The sequence below is a fragment of the Clarias gariepinus genome, chromosome 6 (assembly GCF_024256425.1).
Source record: "Clarias gariepinus isolate MV-2021 ecotype Netherlands chromosome 6, CGAR_prim_01v2, whole genome shotgun sequence".
Taxonomy (NCBI): domain Eukaryota; kingdom Metazoa; phylum Chordata; class Actinopteri; order Siluriformes; family Clariidae; genus Clarias; species Clarias gariepinus.
This window is the reverse complement of record NC_071105.1, coordinates 16,762,644-16,785,958: the sequence shown is the minus strand read 5'-3', so window position 1 is coordinate 16,785,958 and position 23,315 is coordinate 16,762,644. Positions and strand designations below refer to the sequence as shown.

Here is a 23,315-nt window from a genome sequence, read left to right as displayed (position 1 = left end):
AAACCAAGACCCTGGAGGTGCAAGGCGACAGTGCTAACCACTACGCCACTGTAATGTGTTTGTAGAGGAGTATTTCTTAGGGATAGAAACGTTAATACGTTAGTTAATAAGTATAAAACACTGAATGACAGTATGGATTTTTATCAGGCACTATTCAAATAACTGAAAATCTACCATGCATATTTTAGTGAGGAAGAATGTAAGGATAGTGAGAATATTATAAAAATGATAAATATTATCACTACATAACTGTACAGTAAAACAAAGGAATACTCCCAACACAGGTTTATTTTAGGTTGTTTTATTCGCATTTCGTGTTCGAGGTATTTTGTCCGCATCGAGAGGAGAAGGCTCGCCATTTCCACACTTAAAAAAAAACACCGCATATTTATCTTGTCAAACTTTAACTAATCAACTGACTGACACAAGAGACGACGTAATTGGTCACGTTAGACTATCGAGGTACCGTAAATGCTGATTAAGCGGCGCAAAATACCATACATTAGTTTGATCTGGCAAAGCGATATAAATAACTCGAGCTGTTGAGAAACTTTACTAGGAATAATTTAGCACATTTTAAAACTGCTTTAACGCTAGTCAGAGGTGGTGAAAGATATTCAACAAACAAAAAGGAAAAACAAACCAACTAAATCAGGAGGTGCGTACACGCCGTTTAGGTGCGTTGAGTCTCCCGCCGTGATTATTATTCATCAAGTAAATAACAATCTTTTTAAGGAGTTGAATCGAGATAAATAAAAGCAGTTGACTTGATGTGGTGCTTCATGGGTTGTTTTTGTACAGACATTTGTCTGTTTTTTTGTTCACGTGTTTATTAATTAGAAACCTTGTCTAGAGCAACGAAACGCTGAAGTATCCAACACGTACAAACAACTTTTATTTTGGTGATAAACAGGAAGTGCACTGGTGTCTTCGCGTTTCACGAGCTGTGATGCTGTGAGTAGGTATAGTAAGTTAATGTTTGTTTTAAACCAGGGACTTAAGGTGATAAAAATGTGTGACTCATGATATTACATGTACACACAAGAAAATACATATAACAGCCTGTGATATAAAAAAAAAAAAACCCGGGAAACTGATTAGCTACATAGCCATGCTGCTAGGAGATGTTCGATTATGATGTTATACTAGCTAAATGCTAAGGTTATCTTTAATCAGCTGTGGGTGGTTTAGTTGATTTAACTATTCCGAAATAAGACAGGTGTGATGTTGAATGTGACGTGGTTGGATTTAAGCTCATCTTTGCCAGTAGACGTCATGGGAATCTTCATACTGCACACGTGATCAGAACTCAGCACTGACCCAGAGCAATCTGAATCTAACCCACAGGACAAGTTTCATCATGATCAGAGTCTACTACGTCATCGGGGTTGCACTTTTTACATTAGAAACTCCTCTAATCCAGGTAAGTTTCTTCGGTTATTTATTAAACAAGACGTTCAGCTCAGGCAAAATCCATTAAATGTATATAATCACCATATACAGTACAGGTTCTACAAGGTGATCTCAAAAAATTTCAAGACTAAATTTTGTAACATGCCAACAGAGGGCACGAAAACCCACGAAAATATTGAAACCATTTGACAATTTGTGCAGGATAATCTTCAGAGAACACAACATTTTCTGCCACAGTCCAGCACAACATTGCTGCCACAGTCCAGCCAATTCTCACATGTGATTTGAACATTTACTGTGTTGCTCCAAGTTCGTCCCCAGGCTGCTGACCAAGGAGCAGATGGAACATTGCGCCGAAGTCTGCCAAGAACTCCATTAGCGTGCCGTGGATGACCTATTCTTCATGTCGCGTATCATTACTAGTGACGAAACTTGAATGTATGGGTCTGACACTGAGACGCAGCAACAGTCTTCACACTGTAAAAGGCGAAGCATTTCCAAAGCTCAACCAAGTGCATGCTCATTGTCTTTTTTGACATTCACAGTATTTTGCATCGAGAATTCGTCCACAGGAGCCAGACTGTCAATAGCAAATCTACTGCCAGGTTTTAACGCATCTGAGGGAGGACATGCTCTATGGCAAAAGCAACCAGATCTGTGACGCGCAAATCCTGAAACTTTTTGAAACACCTCCGTATAGTTTAACTACGAGTCAAAATTTTCAAGCACATCAATATAATTATGGCTCAAGTTGAATTTTACCTGCATATGAGCTATCACTAATAATGTGCCATATAAAAATGGTGTGTTTGTGTGTGTTTCTCTCAGGCTCTATTAGAAAATCCAGACGATTGCTGTGGAAGAACACAGAAAATGAATGAAACCTGTGTAAACAGCACGCACTGTGGTATTTGCCATTTTACACACATTTAGTTTAATTTCAATGCAGAATGCTTTTAAATTACAGTATCCTGGACATACAGTGATGTGAATGCTGTTAGATGTGTGTGTTCAGCGCTGATGTTTCGGAATGTGCTCCATTTTTAAGATAGTTCTTAGGATTAATTAAGCTCTGGCTCTTTTAAAAAAAAAAATACACTTAACTATCGAATGAATGATGGTGCCTTTGGCCACATCGTATCGCCTTGTCATCGTTCTTTTTTTTTTTCCAAAGCTATAAACAGTATATCTATAACCAGCCCCACTTCTCTCTTTTTCGCTTTCTCTCTTGAAATTAATAATACATTTGTTATTTTATTACAAAGAAACCACTGAGCCATTTTCCCCCCATGTCAGAAAAAGTTACAGTGTAGACTCTTGATTAAAACCTTTTAAATAAGGATTTAGTTATGTTAAATATTTATTTAACTCCCAACATATTGGCAAAAACGTGTATTTTTAATATGCTTATGTGCAGCATCTTTCATGCACATCCCTGTGTAAGAAACCGTCTCTTAGATAAAATGCATTGATACAAGACAAGTTGTGTAGCTGGTTAATATTGATTAGTTTGGTTAATGTATAAAAGTAATCAGCAACTTTTGAGGAAAGTTTCCAGCCTGAGGTGAGGTCTGTATTTGATTTAAAATCCAACGTTGCTAGATCATAAGTCGTAAAGGCCATTCATTTGTTGTCCTCTAGGGTGTCTCCATGTCTTGGAGAACAGCACTGTTCGGTGTGTACAATGCGACACGCAGACTTCAGATGTGGAGAACCTGACACTGTGCAATATCAGTAAGTTTTTGATGAGGTAAAGGTGATATCTTATTTTTTACATTTATTTATTATTACTTACCTGGGCGAGAATGCAATCCTGCTGTTTAAAAAAATGTTTCCAATAAATTTAAAGTGGAAACACATCTATACTTGAGTATAATTTATGGAATTTGCACTTTACCTAAGAGTAATTAAAAGGGAATATTCGCGCCTATTAACTATATATTTATATTTATGGTTGTTAGTTTGTCTAATTTCTTTAGATCTCATGTAAAAGAAAAGAGAGTTTGTTAAAATAGCTATACATTTGTTTCTAAACAGTTAATGCAATATTTAAAGGTAAATAATTAACTGTGATTCAGTCAAATCTTGATTTGCTTCATTTTAAATCCCTGGGTTGGTGCACAGTGGCAAAAATAGGAAAGTGTTTTCGCTGTCCAAATACTAATGGATCTGACTGTATATAGCACTGTCACAAGCTTGTTGTTTTGCAAAGAATAGAATGACCCTTTTGTTTGCATCTTTAGATTTTTTTTCCTAATGGTTTTTATTATTTCTTTGTGTCTCCCTTTTTACTTTATACTAGCTGTTGAACGCACCTCAATATCCACAAAAGTCAAGATAGGTAAGCTCACAATGTAAATCTTGAATACAATGGTGTCCTATTCCTCCATTAAAGTGAAAAAAAAAAGATATTGTTTATATAGCAGTATTTTGAGACCATCTGGTCAGTTAATTATATTTGGTGCAGCTTGGCCTGGAGCTTTCAAAAGCTTTTCAGCAGTTCGATCAATTACAGAGCTTCAGCAAGCCATATTCTGTAGCTTTGAGGATAGTTTCCCTGGATGGTAATAGAAGATGTGAATGTGTTGCTTCCGATATCGTTTTATACATAAATCTAGTAAATGAATCTCTTTGCATCCTGTCTAGGAAAAACTAAAGTATGTTATTTACTCAGAAACTGTGATTAATCAGCTCTAGTAGTTAAACTATCCACAACTACAGTTTATTTTTTAATGCTGTGCACAAAAAGACCTTTACCTGTTTTCTTTGTAATGACAGGTGGTCCAGGTGTAGCAGCATCTGTCCTTTTGGGCACTTTGCTGATCAGTCTCTTCCTCATACTCTCTGTCGCCTCCTTCTTCTACCTCAAACGCTCTAACCGTCTCCCTGGTGTGTTCTATAGACGCAAAGGTAATGAAATATAAATAAAGCACAGTGATAGGATTACGCAAACCTTGTAGCCTAGTATATAATGAATAAATAATTAGATACAGATAAATAGACAGAAATAGATCTGAAATAGAAACACTGATTGTAAATCCTGACTGCTTTTCTTTTTTTTGGGGGGGGGGCTAGCCCTTATTTAATAATCTTTGAACATTTTAAGTTTAAACTAACCCTATATGTAAAATGTTTTGTTTTTTTGTTTTTTTTCCCCCTTCTCTCTACTAGCTTTCATATTTCAACCCAGTGAAACTGTAAGCTTTTTCTTCATCTAAAGTACATTTCTCAGTTTAACTCTATTTGGACCATGCTATGATTTATCTTTCGATTTATATAAAAATGGTTTTATATCAGTCTGTCATTTATTTTAACAGGCTGTTATGATGCCTGCTGCATCATCCTCAGGTGAGGAAATATTTTTTTGCTTATTACATTTTGATTGTGAAAATGTAGTTTTGTTAGTATAAGGGCTGTGACATTGTGCCAGCAAGAATGTGTGGCCTAATAGGGAATACAAAAATAATAGTATATTGTTTTAATTTATTACTTTCTTAGACTAGTAAAGATGAAATCCGACAAATATAAAAAATGCTGACTTGTGCAAATAAGAAAATTCTGCATTTTTATACTACTGAAAGCTGGAAGCAATCTTAACATACAACTGCAATAAGTGAACATTTTGGCCCTGCCATTTTGACCTGTTGGAAAAAGGAAAAATAGGCAAGCGTAATGATTTGAATGACTTTGACAAGGGCCGAATGGATGGACAACTGAGTCAGAGCAACTCCAAAAACTGCAGCTCTTTATTAGAATGTTCCTGGTCTGCAGTGCTTAGGAACTACCAAACGTAGTTAAACCAGTGACCTGTTTACAGGGTCATGGGTGCCCAAGGCTCACTGATGCCTGTGGGAACTGATGGCTGGTCCATGTCGTCCAGTGCAATAGAAGAGATACTGTAGCTCAGATTCTGGTTTTGATATAATGGTGTTAGATCACAGTTTATGCAGCTGTATGCATAGCTGCAGACTGGTCATGGTGCTCATGCTGACCTGTGTCCACCACCAAAAGCACCCACAATGGGCATGTGAGCATTAGATCCATCCACAGAGCAATGGAGGAAGGTGACCTGGTCCAGTTCCAATGCTCACATGCCCATTGTAGGTGAGCATCAGAACTGGACCACAGAGCAATGGAAGAAGGTGACCTGGTCTAATGTATCATGTTAGTTGGCCAGGTGTGTGCGTTGCTTACCTGGGGTAGAGATGGCACCAGGGTGCACTCTTGGAAGAAGGCCAGCTGCCAGAGGCCAGGTGGTGCTATTGCCAATGTTCTGCTTAGAAACCTTGCATTCTGCAATTTACTTTGACATGTACCACCTACCTAAACACTGTCGCTGACCAAGTAGTTTTTGCTTTATGGAACCACTATTCCCTGATGGAAGTAGCTTCTTTTAGCAGGATAATATGCCCTGACATACTGCAAAATGGTTCAAGAATGGTTTGAGGGAATTAACAATCAGTTTGAGGTGTTCTCTTTGGCTCCAAAGCCTCCAAATCTCAGTCCAAACAAGCATCAATCAGCAAGCTTGATCCATGGGTCCACATCACAAATGAACAGGAATTTGGGCCTCCGAGTAGCATAGTGGTAAAGTGCTCGCCCTTTAATCCGGAGATCGCTGGTTTGGTTCCCGGGTGATGCTGTAACCTCTCACAGCCGGTGGTCTAAAGAGAGCTGATTAGCTGATCTCTCAGAGGGGATGAGAGATACTTCGTGCTCCCACATAAATTACGGCTCTACACCCAATCAGGGGCGTCTGTGAGCTCACGCAAGCTGAAGGATAGCGCTGTCCTCCGAGTGTGTTACGCCGCTCCGAACGGTGCATGAGCGAGCAGTTCGAAACGATGCGGTTGGCTGGCGTCACGTGGTTCGGAGGAAACACGTGATAGTCTTCGGCCCTCCCGACTAAGTGGTAGTGGTAGCCTTAACGTGGAAGCCCCTTAGTGACGGGGAGGAATTGGACACAGCTAAATTAGGGAGAAAATCTGAAAAAAAATCAACAAAAAAAACAACAAATAAACAGGATTGAAGGGTCTGCTGCTGACGGCTTGATGTCTCCCACAGCGCATTCAGAGGTCTAGTGGACTCCCTGCCTTGACAGGTCAGGACTGTTTTGGTGGCAAAAGGGGCACCTACTCAGCAAGTGACCAAAATGGTATAGCTGATGTATGGCTGATTCATAAGTTGCTATGATAAAAAGGTATCAAAACATCTAGTCTCCAAATTCCTAATCCAGTTGAACATCCATGGGATTTACCTGCCAAAAAACGTCTTGTTCATGGAAGACTTCCTTGACTTACCTTGCAACTTACAGCCCTTAAAGGATCTGCTGCTTATGTCCTGGTGGCACACAACACACCTTCAGGGGTCTTGTGGAGTCCATGCCTCAATAAATCAGAGATGTTTTAGTGGGACAAGGGGAACCTACACAACACTGAGTATAATTCTGCACATATATGCACACAGCAGAATATATAAATATTTTTAAAGTACAAAGATATTTGTATGTATATCAGCAATCAACTTGGGTTAATGTAACATTGCATTTTTAATGGCCTTGTTTACCTTTGGTGTGCTTCCATAACAAGCTTGTTTATACCATAAAATATTTATCTTTGCAATATTCCTGCAATTTCCTATTGTCTTTATTGTTTTATTGTCTTGTGTTGTTGTGATGGTGCATTGATTGTTGGATCTGCTGCATGGTGGCATTTACCAACATAACGAACAACACACTGAGATTTATGTTGAAGATTCATAAATTTTTACTTCTTATCTTTTTAGTCTAATACATTCCTCTATAAAGCATTCAGAAATGGATGTAAATGTTTAATTTTTCGGGCTTTACGATGAGATATTTTCATTGACTTAGTGATGGCCTTTGGGGCACAAACAACAGTATTCATTGCCTATCCTGTGGTCATGTCTCTGACCATGCTTAAGATGGATATTTTCCTATGTAAATAGCTACCTAGATATTATTCATTGAGAGAAAATGAGCTCTTGTCAGTTTTACTACCATTTTTTACCACCAAAAAAAAAAACAGGGACGATTAATGGTAATTCTCAACCCTAGTTGTCACTTTAAAAAACTGTCTGTAGGGTTTTGCTTTAGGTGGATGAAAAGTAAAAAAGTTTTTATTTTTCTGAATCTGCAGTGCGCAAACCAAGATATGTCAGGAGAGAACGGCCTTCAGCAGCTGCAGCAGTGGGCAGCAGTACCACCATGTCGGTGGGACCTGTAACAAAGGTGTATAATGTAACCGTCCAGTAGTGATGAAGAGGTGACGCCATGTTTTTTGTTTTTATTTGACTTTAGTGGGATAAAAGTGTTTTTTTTTTTTTTGTTTGTTTTTGGTACATTCTTTGTATAGATGCTTATGTTTACTTGTTTGCACAAAAAAATCTGCTCCATTCATTATTAGGATATTTTATTTTTAATATCACATTTCTAGTTTTTTTTACATTTTTTTTTAATGCTTTACTTAAGTATTACCTTCGGCTTTGAGTTTAAAATAATTTTTATAAAGAGACACTAATATTTGCACATTAGCTGTTTTCCCCATTTCTGGACCAAATAGCAGCCATTATCTTTTTTATAGTGTCTGACCAGCTCCTTTTAGAATTATCTTATAGATTATATGTACTGTTAGGAAAACAAAAATTGAGTCATTAAATGGCTCAAATTTACAGATGAATGTCAGCCCAAAGATGCTGCCTTAAGTATTCAGAACACTTACCAAACTGTCAATATTATAGCCTTGGATGAAGGACATGATGCATGCCTTATATATAATTCTCACAGGCTGATTTGGAGCTCATTAAAAGCACCAACCAACATCTTAAGGGTGCTTTTAATGACCACTCCTACTTCCCCTATGTTCCCTTCTGTGAAAGCACTAGATTTTAGCCAAATAATGACCTTCAAAAAAAGAACAAAAGGTTTCATGCTGATTGCACTATTATAGAAATGACTTTTACTTTGCATGTTGGATCCAAAAGAACCGCCAAATCTAGTATTTATCATGTTAATTTGCCACAGAAACCGATTTTGAATGTGTTTTGGGGCGCTGTTTATTAATTGTACCATTGAAGTGCCAAAAAGAGGCAGCATACAACGTGTTGTCATGGTTAAGGCCTTAAAACTGTTTAATTTTGGAGATATCTAATAGTGGTGTTACGAATATTTGTACAATAGATCACATAATTTAAGCCGTCTGTATTTGCCTATTTTTTTTTTTTTTTTGGCAGTGGGTTTTGATGTCTATTTACCTTCATGTGGTCGATGGGAAAAATTTAGTTGTTAGTTAGCTGGTTGAATAGTAGCAAAAATAAATTACATCTTTTGGGAATTTTAGTAGCTGTTGTGAGTATTAACACTGATTGTAAAGATGTTTCTAATACTCATTTATTAGCTGTTGTGCAGCGACTGGGAACTATGTATATATATATATATGTTGTTTATATACTGGGGGTATAGATCTATGATGCTGTATTCTTTGTATGGTGGTGCTCTACTTGTAATAAATGTTAAATTAAAAAAATAATGTGTAAAGGAATCATTTACTTTGTTTTATCAACATGCTTTAGATTTGACATCAAACACCATTGAAGTCAGTGATGTCTAGCACATTATCTTGACACTATTCTAAAGGCCCTTATTAATTTCATGTTAATTTCCTTGTCCAAGGAAGTGAATTGAGGAATGAAAATGGATTTTGGAATGGCATGGTTTAGGAAAAAAAAATTTTTAAACATATAATACATTTCAGAAGGACAGCTTGCTATGGACTATATCAGAAAAAAAAAATGAAATTTAAATTACTTGAAAAAACACAGGAAGGAAACCTAGAGGAGTAGTGTGGAAACATCACCTAAGTGGAAAAAATGTTGGGAAAGATCCTGACTGACCGTGATCGGATATCCCTTAAAGTGAGACTAATCAGACAAAACTTTTTAACAGTTTCCTAGGAAGCATAAAGACTGGACTTTGGAGCAATGGAAAAAGGTCATGTGGTCTGATGAGTCAGGATTGACCTAAATCCAGAGTGATGGGTGTGTCAGGGTAAGAAGGGAAGCACATAGAGTAATGCACCCATCACTCATAATGGCCAATGTACAAGCCTCTGGAGACAGTGTTATGATCTGGGGTTGCTTCAGTTGGTCTGGTCCATGCTCAGCAACATACATGCTGAGCATAGACCAAATTAACATTGCCACATGTTGCACATGTGGCAATAAAATGTAAAAGTTATGATTAATCATTTTCACATATTAATTGGCCACCACGTTTCGCACTGTAATAAAAGCTAAAGGGCGGTCAATATTAGAATGTATCTTTGCCAGTTCGTCCCCTTATTTCGTTTTTTAGTTTCATTATCTCTGACTACTATCATCTCTAATGTAGTTTCAGCTCTAGTACAGGATGGTAAACATTAAACATGGTTTTGATAATATTGCCAATTTTTTCTTTCTATGATGATTACATAGAAAACCGCAATGGCATTTTCATTTCACTCATGAATATAAAATATTTTAAATAAAGATTTTCAAATATTTGTAACAAATTAAAATCTTTACTGACAGTAAACTCAAATCTGGAAATCCATATACAGCACTGTGTTTATAAATATGTTGATACTTTCATTTAATGTAGTATAGGAATAATTGGGTTTTGTGAGTGTAAAATTTTTTTTCTGTTTTTGGGTGAAAATATCGCTAATTCTTAAAGTGATGATTATGATGCATTGTAGGTCAGGAGACAGAGACAGAAAATCAGTTGATGGACATTGATCTTATCATCAGCTCAAAAAAAATATATGATAAACGTACCATAAATTTAGTATGTCCAGACTTTAATCTTTTAATCTGAGCTCCGTTTGTTTTCTGCCATGAAATAAGGACTAAAGCTCTCACCTGGGCAAAATGACACCCATAAAGGAGCTTGGCAATAAATACAAGGTTCCAACAGTTTGTCCAAAAGTGTTTAATTCCTCTTATACCATAGCAATGGCTTGCATTATTTAATTATTATTATTAGTAGTAGTAGTATTAACTAAAGAACAGCGTCATATTTTATAGGTTTATTCTTACATTTATTGTTGAATGTTCAAAACAAATTAGTTTCTATTATTAATTACATCATAGCAGCTCTACAGAGTCATTCCCTCACCAGTCTCATGAGACTAAAATAAAACCCTCAGCTTGTCATGTGTCTGAGGAACCGGAAAGTCTGCTGTCCACTGCAAAGCAAAGACACCTGAGATCCCTTCAATAAACATGAAGAGGTGGAGTATTTTGGGAAAGGCTGTTGTTATTGTTGTAATTCTTGGCAAGGGTTTGAGTTACGCCCTCATTTCCTCAACTGATTAGGTTTTATTGTGATGAGTTATCATGATTATTGTGTAGTGGGAAATTCAGTAGAATCCTGTTAAGGAAAGCAATCATTTACACGTGACAGTCATTTACAATTTTTAGCCTTTACTGTATGTACAATCAGAATCCCCTGAACAACATACACTTGTGAAAAAACTGTATATTCTTACAATCAGTAATAACTACTTCTGATTATCTGATATTCAGTAGTGAGATTCTTAATTATTCTTAATTAATTGTAATTTTTATTGTTTAATTCAGCTTAGTCATAGAAAAAACGAGACGAAAGTGCTTTGTCACTCTTATTGTGCAGTATGTTAATACCAGTGTGGGAGAGTGTGAGTGAGTGTGAGTGTGAATGTGTGTGTGTGCCTCGTTGTTTGTATTGGCAGCCTTATCAGTTACAGAAAGTCCTTCCTTCTTTCTTGCTTTACACCCGTTTGACCTGCAATGGGACTGAGGTGGGGACAGAATCATAGGAAGGTACCGAAAAAGGTAGGGCAAAATTTCTGTAAATAGAGAGGCAGGGAAAAAAAAAGCTTTTACAGCTCTGTTCATATCAGATGCGCACAGAGTAGCTAGAGCGTAACAGTATAGTGGAGTGAGGGAGTAAGCTCCTCAGATGATTTTACACTGTGAGTCGGAGCTGTTTGACCAACTGTGATGCACAACACGTTCACGGGATAGGTTCCACGGGATTTTGCACAAAAAAACCACAGCACACAGCGTTCTCTAATCTCTGAAGGTAAGCTGATGTTCTGATTAATAATATTGTAAATAAATAATTATGCTAAAATAATGCTCAAATAAAATGTTTTAATTAATTGAATTTAAATTAATAAATAAATGTCAACAATGGTTGATTAATGTAATAATATATCACATTACACAAAAAAAATTAAGTCGAAACTTTTTGTAACTATCTGCCAGGAAACAATTTATTTCCTGAATGAACAAAACAAAGAACAGTTGTTTCCTTTTATCACAGAAACCTATACAGTATTCACAAGTATAATTTGTTAGATGTGGATAATCCATTTAACTTAATTTAACAAAATGAATCAACAAACGAAAATGAATATATTAACATTATTTCAATATAATATACATCATAAATTTAAACATTTTTAGATTAAAAAAATATATAAATAGAAATCATTATATATATATAAATATATATATATATATATATATATATATATATATATATATATATAATGTAATGCATATGTAATAAAAATTAGGCCAGTGAATTATAAGGGTTGTTCAAGTCAAACTGGGACTTTTTTTTGTAAAACCGATTTTTTCACATTCTTACAAGCCTTAAGCATAGTATGGTAATAAGACTCTTAGCTGCAGTAAAACATATGAAATGTGTTAAACGTTTTAAAGAAGGCTGTACATCTGTGACTGCGATGGATTGGCACGATGTCCAGGGTGTACCCTGCCTCATGCCCTAAGTCTCCTGGGATCTGGGATTAAGCGGTATAGACGATGAATAAGTGAGTGAGCGTACACCTGTGAGTAATGATTCTGGCTTAGGAGTCACTGTGAACATTCAGTGAGTGGAACTCCTCAACCTTACGAACATAGAGATGCATCTGTTTCTGGGATCTGTACACGCGATTAGTCACCCACACCACTTGTACATTACAGGAAATCGGCTGCCTTTTTGTTATTGCCACAGTCCTGACCTCGCACCTAGCCATTTCCACATGTTTGGGCCATTAAAGGAGTTCCTGGGAGGCCAGCATTTTAGACGTGAAGATGTGCATTAGTGTAGCAGGGGATTATAATAAGAAATTAACATAGTATTTACTTTCATAACTGTTCCATTATTCTGTACAATCAAATGTCCTGATCTGACTTGAACATCCAGTGTACATTTACCTTTTATCACTGTGATCATATGAATTTCTAGTAATAGTAGCTTAATTTTTTATCATAAAAGGATTTGTTTGTATCATAAATCATTCATATGAAATCTCTACATAAAGAATGTATCATATTTTGATAAAAGTCTGTATCTATATACAAAGTCAGCCAAAAATGCACAAAAATATATACACACTTCAGAAAAATATTTTTTTAAATAAATCTTTTAATCCTAAATGTATTGCTATATGTTATATATTTATATACTATATGATAATATTATGATAGTGTGATAATATTATTAATATTATATTAATATAATATACATCATACTATTTTAGGTACCTTACCTGTTTGTATAGAAGAAAGCAGGATGCCGGAACCTGAGGTATTACAAACAACAACAACAACAACAATGTCCAGTGCCACATCAGACACACCCATAACAGCTCCTCCTAAAGATGAGGACCAAGCCTGGGATGCAGCTCCGGAATGTACCATTTGCTTCAGCTCATATGATAACACCTTTAAGACACCTAAGGTTCTGCAGTGCAATCACACGTTTTGTCTGGAGTGCCTGTCTCGCTTTGTTGTTGTTTCACTACAACAGAAAGGCACCCAGATTACCTGTCCCCTTTGCAGACAACCAACATCTGTTCCTGAAAACGGTCCACCAGCTCTGACCACTAGCCAGGAGGTTTTGGGGCAACTGCCCAGTAACCAGCAGCAAGAGGAACATGTGTGGCTAGATGGAGAAAGGCTCTGCTATGCAAACCCACAGACACCCAATGGTGTCTGCATAGACATTGGGGGTAGCAAACAACAGGATGAGAACAGACAAGAAGAAACAGGGGATAATAGGAATAGCCTCAGAAATTGCACAAGACTATGCAGAAAGTGGCAGCGACTCCTTATCTTCCTGGTGGTGTTGATCATACTGCTCATTATAATCATCTGGCCCATCCAGTGCATCTTCAGACAGGGCTCGATATCAGGCTGCTTACAGAAGCAGGACGAACATGACTTTCATGCCCTTCCTACAGCTTCAACCAGCACACATACGTGAATGTTGCCAGGATTGAATTCTTCCGGTGAGCCTGCCGTAAAATTGACTTTTGGTTTAAATTCCTCAGGAATATTTAAAGACAGTGCCAAAATCATGTAATAATTAAAATCCAACTCTTCCACAACAATGCAGATTTCTGCATCTTGGACACTGTGTACCGTTGCATACAGGGTTAAGTTAAATTTTTTTGGAAGTTTTATCTCTATTTCCTAGCATTCTGAAAAATACAAAATTCTTATTATTGCTGCTGAAATCAACTGAGCCAAAGATCTAACAAAATGTTACTGATAAAGGTTGAATCCTTAAATTAGTTTGTCTTTCTGTTGTAACTGTGACAAAACATCAGTCAATTAAAGTTGATTATTGTTGAAAAATCAATATTAGTAATGTGATTGTGGTCAAATTTGATAGTAATAATATAGGTGCAGTAAGTACCCCCTACACGTATTATAATCTAATCTAACATTTTAGATCACAGGTCATATGAGCATAACATTGTATTTTATATATGATTCCAATTTTTTTTTTTATTAAACTAATTAATTAAATAGCTCTCCATGGAGATATGTACATAACAACAGGACATGCAGTACATTCCCTGTTTTGAATTTAAACCAGTACACGGCGGCACAACAGGAACCTACACAATATTAGGTTTATTGTTTTGGGTTTTAATGTAATGGCAGGCTAGTGTACAGTATACACAGCAGCGCTTTGTAGTGCTCGAGGAAAACCCCATCACAGTACTAAAAATAGACCATGGTGTAAAAGTATTAATCACAGACCATGTAAGTGAGAAGGAATAGTATATGTTTTACTGTTTATACAGTTAGTAGATTAGTTTAATTCATAGTAGTCTTTATTCTTAAAGTTCTTAAAGCAGATTAATGTTTTTAACTCATGCATTCATTCAAGAAATGGAGGTTTATTCTTCCACCCTGTTGCCAATTCTAAAAGACAGTCTTCTTCCTTGTGTCAATTAATAATTTCTCTGTTTTCAAAAGGAACTGTTCTATATACAGTATAAACAAATAGTACTGTACCAGCCTAATTATAGCTATTTTTAGTGTGTCAGCAAGGTCACTGCTCAAAAAATGTTTATGAACTGTCCATGTGTGCACATGTAGTAACACTACACTCATCACTTGTTTTTTTTTTGTTTTTTTTATGGTAATGCTAGATCCAAGATTTTCTTTGGTTTCGTATCATCAAGGAAATAAAACCAAAACCAAATTACATTTCACTCTCCAATCCTTTTTATATTCTTCCTTTTTAATGTTGATTTGGTCCTATTTATATCAATTTGTGAATTTTAAATGCATTTGAATCTGGCTAACAAATATCTCTCCCTACTGTATATCAGTTGTTGTCTAGTTTGAATCACTAAGCATGTAGTTGTAACTACAGTGAAATGAACGGCTGCTAATGAATAAATAAGGTAAACGTTTTGCAGGAACTCAATGAAAATGGCATTTTAATACAAATAGAGAAATAAAAGATTATAGTTCTTTTTCCTGGCAAGTGCTGTATAAGGCTGTATAGCATAATCCTGTTTATGGCAGCATGAATGCAAACCTTCATGTGACCAGAGACGCTGCTCCTATTTATAACAGATCAAGTCAGAGGCCCCGCATTCCCACATACAAGGGCAGTGCGAACACTGTGGACAGCGCCATGCCAACCTTGGGCAATGTTCAAGTATTTGGGAAATATTATTCACACCTAAAGGTAAGGCAAATAATCCAAACAAACATAATGCGCAACAACCCTAATGTCAGTAAAAAACAAGACAGCTGGGTAAGGTAGATTTTCGATTTTGTTTTGATGAGTGTGTTTTGTTTATGTGGTTTTAAATGATTGCATTCGACTAGATCTTTGCTGTTTAATCTTCTTGTATTAGCATTGTAAATGCATGAAAGACTTAACTTAAAAAACATATTGATATGGATATCTGTCCTATACAGAAAGTTGACAGGCATTGGATTTATTAGCAGCTAATGCAGTTTACTCATAAAGAGCCGTATCAGATGACGCAAATCAAATGAGATAACTAATATTCAATTAAGTGTGTAATCTTAGGCCTCTACGCCCAAGTTGAGTAAGAGGAAAACCTTGTTATCAGTAAATGACTGTTAAAAAAAAAACTGTCCAGTGCAGCTATCTTAAGGTGAAACTGATTCATAAAGTAAACACTGCACCCAGTGTTTACATTATGAATCAAATGGTTTGAATGTACGGTGTCACTCAAGCATTCTAAACACACACATACTGTAACTCAAGGGAGAAACAAAATGCACTAATCTATAGAAATTAAACAGTACAGTTTGTTACCTACTGTTATGTACACAACCACAATTGTTATTATGTCCAATCCAAGAGCTACAATTAACTGATACTAAATTTATAGCTACTAAAGCAATAAAAGACATTTAGCTGCCCCTTTTATTGAAACTGTTCAGACCATCTGAATTTGTTTTCCAACTATACTGTATTGATAAACGTTTTGCTTTACACATCTACTAAATTTAAATATCAATTTATTTTACTTTCTTCTACATCATTAAAGGAATGTTGCTCGCTCAAATATTAGATTTTTACTGACACACCAAGAGGAAGACACCAGTCTTGGGTCAAATCCCCAATTATGGTAAATAAAAAATGTTGAATCCCAAGTCCATCTTTTATGCTCTTTTCCAAAATATAATTTGATGATTTGTTACTGGTTTTGGTGGTTAGCACTGTCGCCTTGCACCTCCAGGTTCTGGAAATCCTGGCTTGAGTCTGTGTGAAACTCTGATTTTCTCCCACAGTTCATAGATATGTATAGAAGATTAGGCTAATTGGCGATTCCCAATTTGTCCACAATGTGTGAATGAGCGTGTGAGTGTGTATGTGTGTGTGCAGGTTGTACCCCACCATGACCCTGTATACAGGATAAAGCGGTATAGACAATGAGTGAGTGAGTGAGTGAGAGTGAGTGAGTTACTGGGTTGCCATTGGTTGGGCTTGTTTTGATTGTTCAACAGACCACACTGAACGTTTGCCAAGCTGTTAGGACATTTTCCACGAATACAGCTTCCTCTTGAGTCACCTTACACCTCCATACACAATGCCTGTATCACTTATAAACATGAAATAAGAGATTTTGATCAGTGCCCCCATCTCCATTTTTGCATAGTTGTCAGAAGACACAAAACATAAAAACTCAAATTGCCCTTTAACAATGTCTGTTTTGAAACAACAAATCTATCAGGTGGTTTTAAGTCAGATATTTTTGTATCTAGGAAACATACAGTACATGATTAACAGGGAAAAAAACATAATTAATCCCACTCTATTTATCTTAATCTGTACTACAACACATCTGTTTGACTTTGAAAAAATTCATAATATGCAAAAATCATAAAGAATAACATACAGTATTTCACTGTTTTCAGATGCTGAATAGTTCTGTGTAAACTCCCTTGGATGAAATGGATGACTTAGAGCACAGTGTTATAATAGCAGAGCGAGATTGGGAGAGTTTCTATGAGGAGAGTGAAGAATGCTCTATTCAGCAGGCATGGCTTGCAAGCCTGGATGATTCAGGCCTCAGTGACACTGATGATGAAAAAAATTCCACCCAAGAGCCTGTTTTAGATCTCCAGATTGAGCCTGACAAACCAGATAAAGAGCCTATTGCTGCAGCACTGACACAGAATGAAGTTGATAACTGTAAAGCTGAAATCCCCTCAGAGGGACCTGGATGCTCAAGTTATATGAAGGACGACAAGAGATGCGCTGAGAAAGAAACCAGTCTGAATGATGTTTTAAGCACATGTGCATGCTTGAATTTAGATAGCAGTATAAGTGCTAATGATGTCAGTTTCCCTGATCAGCAAAACGCTGCCTCAGACATGAAGGATTTGAGAGAGCATAATGAAAGTCGCAGTAAGTCATGTCAAGCCATTGGAGGGCCAATCACATCCTTCTCATATGTTCAGGATGCCGGGCATGTTGGCAGCTTAGAAGAAGAAACAGCATTGAAGGTTTCGGAAAGTTCAGCAACTCCAAAAAAAGAGAAAGAACGGTGGTTTGTCACAGTAAATGACAGTCCGGTAATAATGAGGGCAAAGTCTGGCCAAAAAAAAGGCAGAAAAAAAAAAACATCTAAGAAGCTAGTTCAGCAGAGCCTAGAAACGGAAAAAGAACGCTCTATTTCGAATAATAAGAAAGAAGAAGGAAAAGATAGACAAATATTACAGAATGAATTCATGCAAGCTTTCCAAACATATTCTGAAAGCATTTCCTTTAATCTACATCCTAATCATATTTGGAAAGATGTTATTGTAGGCTCATGCAGTAATCAAGAGGTAGATTTACCCCCCACGAAGGAACCTAAAAAGGCAGCTTTAGAAAATCTCTTTGTTCCAAAAATGAACTGCACTTCAGAAACATCATCATGTATTGCTAAAGAGGAAAACACAAGTTTTGCACTGAGGTTTAGATGCAAAGACAATTCAAATGTCCCAGAAACTAATCCTTCTTCTTCTGTGATTTCTAATTCCCCAATAAATCACACAGAACACACAACTACACAATCGCAAACTGATGCTGATCACCAAAGCGTAGCCAGCAAACCCAGAAGTCCCACACAAGTCACCACTCTAGATTACCCAATGATCGATAATTTAGGCCATAAAGGTCACAAAGACACCCAAGATGATGGTTCCAGATTTATTCTGGAAACACTTTTAACACCTACTCCTTTAGAAAAGCTACAAGACCAACAGTATCCAACACTAATGCAGGAAGAATTAAAACTGGACCCTCAGGAAACACAGAATCAGGCATCCCAAACTAAAAGTCTAGAAGCAACCGTAGGTCCAAATTGCCCGATATATGCCCTTTCACCTTTTTGGAATGAAATGGAGAAGTTGACAATAAATGATATTTTGCATCTTAGATCAGCTCATAGCTCATCTCCTATGAGTGAAAGTACAATTACTGAAGAAAGTGATGACCATCTTGAAGACAAAGATCTGTTAACTTCTAAACATGACAGTGTACATGAAAATGACTTGATGGATGACTCTGCAGACTCAGACTATTTTACTCAGGTAGATGAAGCTAAACACGACCGCTCAAGCTGCGAACTTTCCAATCTCTCGGATTTTGATGAGGAATTTTTACCAATATTTAACAGAAGCAGAAGCCCCAGTCCTGAGCCTCAACATGTCAAAGAACAGATGGAAATTTTGAGGTCTACATTCATCCCGGGACATGAGTTTAATTTAAACAATCAGAGTGAATCTCACGATATTCATCAGAATGGAATCACACATTATTTGTATCCAGCCAATGAGTTATATTTTACATCTAGTCAGGACATTAATGGTCATCCTTCTGAAATGGAAAGTACCTGGAAAACACCTGTTTTATTGTTTGACCATACAGAAGATACTCAGTCCATGTTACCTTTGTCTGAGATTTTGACTAAGGACATTAATGGAGCTGGTTTCTCAGACAGACTCAGTAGCACTGCTAACTCATGTCCATTCGCACCGAACTTGTCCATATGTGAGATGTATGATGATTTCTTCTCAGAGTTTAAGTTTGGAAATTTTCTCTTTCCTTCAACCCAAGATAGGACAGTTCCCATCTTTTCTGCCTCACACTCAGTGGTGAGAGATATGATCCCTGAGGCGGAGGAACTCGATTTTGACCCAGATTTTGAGGAAGATAATATGCCAATAAGAGACACGACATGCTTTTGTAGCCAGCCAGAAATGTATACTTGTCCCTCAGGAATATCAAACTTGTGCTTTGCCATGAGTCAAAGAGGAAACTGGAGTAGTCTTTACTCTCTGAGAAGAATCAGATTTATAGGAAAGGGGTGCATCTGGCACCACAAAATCAGCAGTTGGACTGTCCCAAAAGAAACAAAAAACGCAATAACATTTGTCTCGAGAGCTCAACTATTAGCATCACAGATGCAAGCAGGGAACAAATCCCACCTACAACTGGCTGAGACACGGAAATCTGCCGTATTATTTTCAGGTAAGTAACAAGGAAACAGTCATCTACAGTAAATGCCGTCCTTCATGAGATATCTGAAATTCAACATACATGTTTTAGACATTTAATGTGAGGTGATTACGCAATGATCATCAGTGCAAAGACTATCAATGTTAATTTCACTCATCAGTGAAAACAAGTCATATAAAGCCAATGAAGAGCTACTCATAAATTTCCCATGTATTTAGGGTGCAGGGCATGTTAGCACAGAAAAATGAACTGTTTAAAAGGTTATGCAGTTCAATAACCTCAAAATAAGGAAACAAACTCTAGTTTGTCACAGTAAATCACAGTCCTGTAATGTTAAGAGTAAAGTCTGCCAAATAAGGGATGTAAAAGAAAAAGCTCTATGTGCAAGTCCAACAGCACATAGCGACAGAAGGCATGTGCTTTGTCTAAATAGTAAAAAAAAAAGAAAGAAAAGAAGAGAGAGAGAAGACATGAAAGAGGCAAAAACTACAAAAATAATTTAGGAAATGTTCCCAAACATCTCATGTTAAACACAATGTTTTTAATAATTCTCTTTCAGAAAAAGAAGACTTTATCTTTTCCATAATGCAATCGGATATCTGCCTGGTTTGTATAGCCTTTGCTTCCTGGGTAATGAAGTCCTATAACTCACAGTCTACAGATATGTGGAAAGCAGGTGTGTTAAAACATTATGATCAATAACAAATCACCATACTTATGCTTTAAGTAAACACATTAATAGAAGAAAGTATTGTAGTTCATTACATGTATTACCACATTCTGGTATTATCTTTCCTTCTCACATTCCAGCTCTCTTGGCAAATGTAAGTGCAATCTCAGCCATCCAGTACATGCGGATATACGGAAAAGGACACTAAAAATGATGATGATCCATGATGTCGTTCCAAAATGTTAGGGGCCAGTAAAATTATTTTTTTTTATTATAAAAAAACACAAAAAAAGTGTAATTTTTTTCACAGATTTAAACCAAGTACATTTTAAATACACACCACCTGTGTCAGCAAGTAGGATTTAATGTCATATACTTGTACTTTAGTTAATCAGAAATTTGCCATTTTCTAATATATTTTAATCAGGATATAGTGATCCATTGTTTTGTACCATTCATTTTTTTGTTAAAAAATGTTGATTTGGACCAGAAGAGCACTAGCAGATTTGTATCAGAAATATTTTTGAGATATTTTTGAGCATAAGTAGTGGTGTATATACTTGTTGGTAATACATTTTTGTTTCATTTACTACTACTAATAATAATAATAATAACTATTATTATTATTATTATTATTACAACAATAATTTGTGTTTGAAACAGGGAATTTTCCAGAGAACACTTTGGTTTAATATTCTGGACTTTTTACTCTTGCAGGGCGAAACTGTTTTCTGTCAGTTCATCTTTTGTTTTTCCTGCTTGGCCAGGAAACATATGAAAAGACCATTGTCATGTTTTTCTCCACAGACATTTCATAGAGATTGTATTCAGTCTGTTTATTTCCCATATTTTTCTAAAGATAGTGACTCTTGTTCTAGTCATTGGGAATAACTACGTGGTGATCTTTTAACTGAAATAAGCAATTATTAGAATTATTTTAAACATTTTATATTTATCATTTTTAAAAAATATTTATATTTTAGACATCAACTTCTGTCGTGTAAATTATGACCATTTGTGTGTTAAATAGTCAGCAGCCAAATAGTGTTAAATACTGATGGTTTTAGTAGCTTCAGCACCAATGAAGCCCAATTACATATCAATCAATCATTAATTGATCGATGCAAAATCGTCTTTTTATTCATCAATAACAATTTGTTCATGGAAAACTCCACCTTAAAAGACTAAAATCTTTAGATTTTGATATTTATGATAACCTTGGTAATTGTGGTATTAATTTGCTGGTTGCAGTGGTATTTTTTATTTTATTATTATTTTGGTGTATTGTTATTGGTTGTCTTTTTCAGGGGAAGAAAAAATCTTCAAGCTCATACAAAATCACCAAAGAGTTTCTTTTCTCACTCACCAGTGACTTTCAATGACATATTAATGAGAAATCCAACATGCACTAGTGAAAACCAGAAACTTGTAGCTATATGCTGCTGTTGTGTCATGGCTAGTTAGAGATCTAAAAGATGACAAGCTCAATGACATTCATGATAGTATGACATTCATGAACCTTTGAAACCTGATCTGTTTAGGTATGGATAAATTTGAGTAATGTAGGAAACTTAACTGTGAAGTGAATGTAGACTCAAAGTAAATGAAGTGCTTAAACTAAAAGTGGTATTTTTGTTAGAAAAACAAATTTGAATGTCACTGAAAATTACATATTCATTATACAGATTGATATACTGTATATATATATATATTTATACCAATTGAACTTTTCCACATTTTTTCATGTTGCAACCACAAATTTTATTGGGATTTCATGTGATAGACCAACCCAAAGTTGCACATAATTGTGAAGTGAAAAGAAAAATAATAGATGATTTTCAAAATTGTTTACAAATAAATATCTGAAAAGTCTGAGATGTATTTGTATTCAGCCCCCCTGAATCAATACTTTGTAGATCCACCTTTTACTGCAATTACAGCTGAAAGTCTTTTGGGGTATATCTCTACCACTTTTGAACATCTAGAGAGTTAAATTTTCACTCATTCTTCTTTGCAAAATAGCTCAAGCTCAGTCAAAGTGAGTAAAGATTGTATGAACAGCAATTTTCAAGTCCTGCCATAGATTGCCAATTGGATTTCAGTCTGGACTTTGACTGGGCCATTTTTACACATGAACATGTTTTGATCTAAGGCATTCCATTGTAGCTCTGGCTGTATGATTAAGGTTGTTGTCCTACTGGATGGTGAACCTCTGCCCCTTTCTCAAGTCTTTAGCAGGTTTTCTGCCAAGATTGCCCTGTATTTGGCTTCATCCATCTGTGTCCCTGACATGGTTTGTCACAAACTGCAAACTTCTCATGACCTTCTTTTAACAATGGCTTTCTTCTTGCCACTCCAGCATAAAGGCCAGATTTATAAAGTATATGACTAATAGTTGTCTTGTGGACAGATTCACCACCTGTGGATAAATTTTTTTTCTTTGCCCAGCATGTCAGTTTAGGTGGACAGCCATGTCTTGGTAGATTTGCAGTTGTGCTATACTCTTTTCATTTTTGAATGATGGATTGAACAGTGCTATATAAAATGTTTAGAGCTTGTGATATCTTTTATACCCTGACCCTAGTTAGGGGTATCAAGGTAAAGAGGGTTGAATACAAATGCATGCAACACTTTTCAGATTTTTATTTGTAAAAAAATGTAAAGAACCATTTATAATTTTCCTTTCACTCGACAATTATGTGCCACTTAGTGCTGGTTTATCACATACAATTCCAATAAAATACATTTATGTTTGTGATTGTAACATGAACAAATGTGGAAAAGTTCAAGGGGTATGCAAGGCACTGTACTATCTATAATTTAAATATTTCAATAAAAGTTGTTCAGGGTGGATGTTTTTAAAAGGCGTGTATACATGTAAATTGTGTA

The 23,315-nt window shown here is 36.0% G+C and overlaps 3 protein-coding genes across 6 annotated transcripts; all 3 read left to right on the top strand.

Annotated features, from left to right (window-relative positions):
* The first annotated feature begins 534 nt into the window (after window positions 1-534).
* Window positions 535-8,948, top strand: c6h1orf159 (chromosome 6 C1orf159 homolog). 4 transcript variants are annotated; one of them, XM_053499459.1, is made up of 9 exons: window positions 535-658; window positions 1,348-1,423; window positions 2,242-2,320; window positions 3,055-3,147; window positions 3,716-3,754; window positions 4,192-4,323; window positions 4,585-4,610; window positions 4,731-4,761; window positions 7,572-8,948. In XM_053499459.1, the coding sequence occupies exons 2-9, from the start codon at window positions 1,361-1,363 to the stop codon at window positions 7,685-7,687; spliced, it is 579 nt and encodes a 192-aa protein (XP_053355434.1). In that variant the 5' UTR covers window positions 535-658; window positions 1,348-1,360; the 3' UTR covers window positions 7,688-8,948. The 4 variants fall into 4 exon arrangements, with proteins under 4 accessions (XP_053355434.1, XP_053355431.1, XP_053355433.1 ...); XM_053499456.1 differs by lacking the exon at window positions 535-658 and adding an exon at window positions 691-954; XM_053499458.1 differs by lacking the exon at window positions 535-658 and adding an exon at window positions 691-958.
* A 2,230-nt stretch (window positions 8,949-11,178) lies between these two features.
* Window positions 11,179-14,107, top strand: LOC128526961 (RING finger protein 223). Its single transcript, XM_053499197.1, has 2 exons — window positions 11,179-11,533; window positions 13,005-14,107. Exon 2 carries the CDS (start codon window positions 13,037-13,039, stop codon window positions 13,727-13,729), a length of 693 nt encoding a protein of 230 aa, XP_053355172.1. The 5' UTR covers window positions 11,179-11,533; window positions 13,005-13,036; the 3' UTR covers window positions 13,730-14,107.
* A 1,273-nt stretch (window positions 14,108-15,380) lies between these two features.
* LOC128526412 (PPARGC1 and ESRR induced regulator, muscle 1) lies at window positions 15,381-21,008 on the top strand. Its single transcript, XM_053498238.1, has 4 exons — window positions 15,381-15,457; window positions 17,167-19,768; window positions 20,316-20,432; window positions 20,567-21,008. The coding sequence occupies exons 2-4, from the start codon at window positions 17,203-17,205 to the stop codon at window positions 20,632-20,634; spliced, it is 2,751 nt and encodes a 916-aa protein (XP_053354213.1). The 5' UTR covers window positions 15,381-15,457; window positions 17,167-17,202; the 3' UTR covers window positions 20,635-21,008.
* The last annotated feature ends 2,307 nt before the right edge of the window (window positions 21,009-23,315 follow it).

Excerpts from the sequence above, each read along its gene's own strand:
- c6h1orf159 (XM_053499456.1), top strand. Across the intron at positions 2,321-3,054 it reads TGTAAACAGCACGCACTGTG|GGTGTCTCCATGTCTTGGAG; the intron begins GTATTTGCCATT and ends GTTGTCCTCTAG. Across the intron at positions 4,324-4,584 it reads TGTGTTCTATAGACGCAAAG|CTTTCATATTTCAACCCAGT; the intron begins GTAATGAAATAT and ends TCTCTCTACTAG.
- LOC128526961 (XM_053499197.1), top strand. The coding sequence starts at position 13,037 with ATGCCGGAACCTGAGGTATTACAAACAACAACAACAACAACAATGTCC.
- LOC128526412 (XM_053498238.1), top strand. The coding sequence starts at position 17,203 with ATGGATGACTTAGAGCACAGTGTTATAATAGCAGAGCGAGATTGGGAG. Across the intron at positions 19,769-20,315 it reads ATCTGCCGTATTATTTTCAG|AAAAAGAAGACTTTATCTTT; the intron begins GTAAGTAACAAG and ends ATTCTCTTTCAG. Across the intron at positions 20,433-20,566 it reads TACAGATATGTGGAAAGCAG|CTCTCTTGGCAAATGTAAGT; the intron begins GTGTGTTAAAAC and ends CTCACATTCCAG.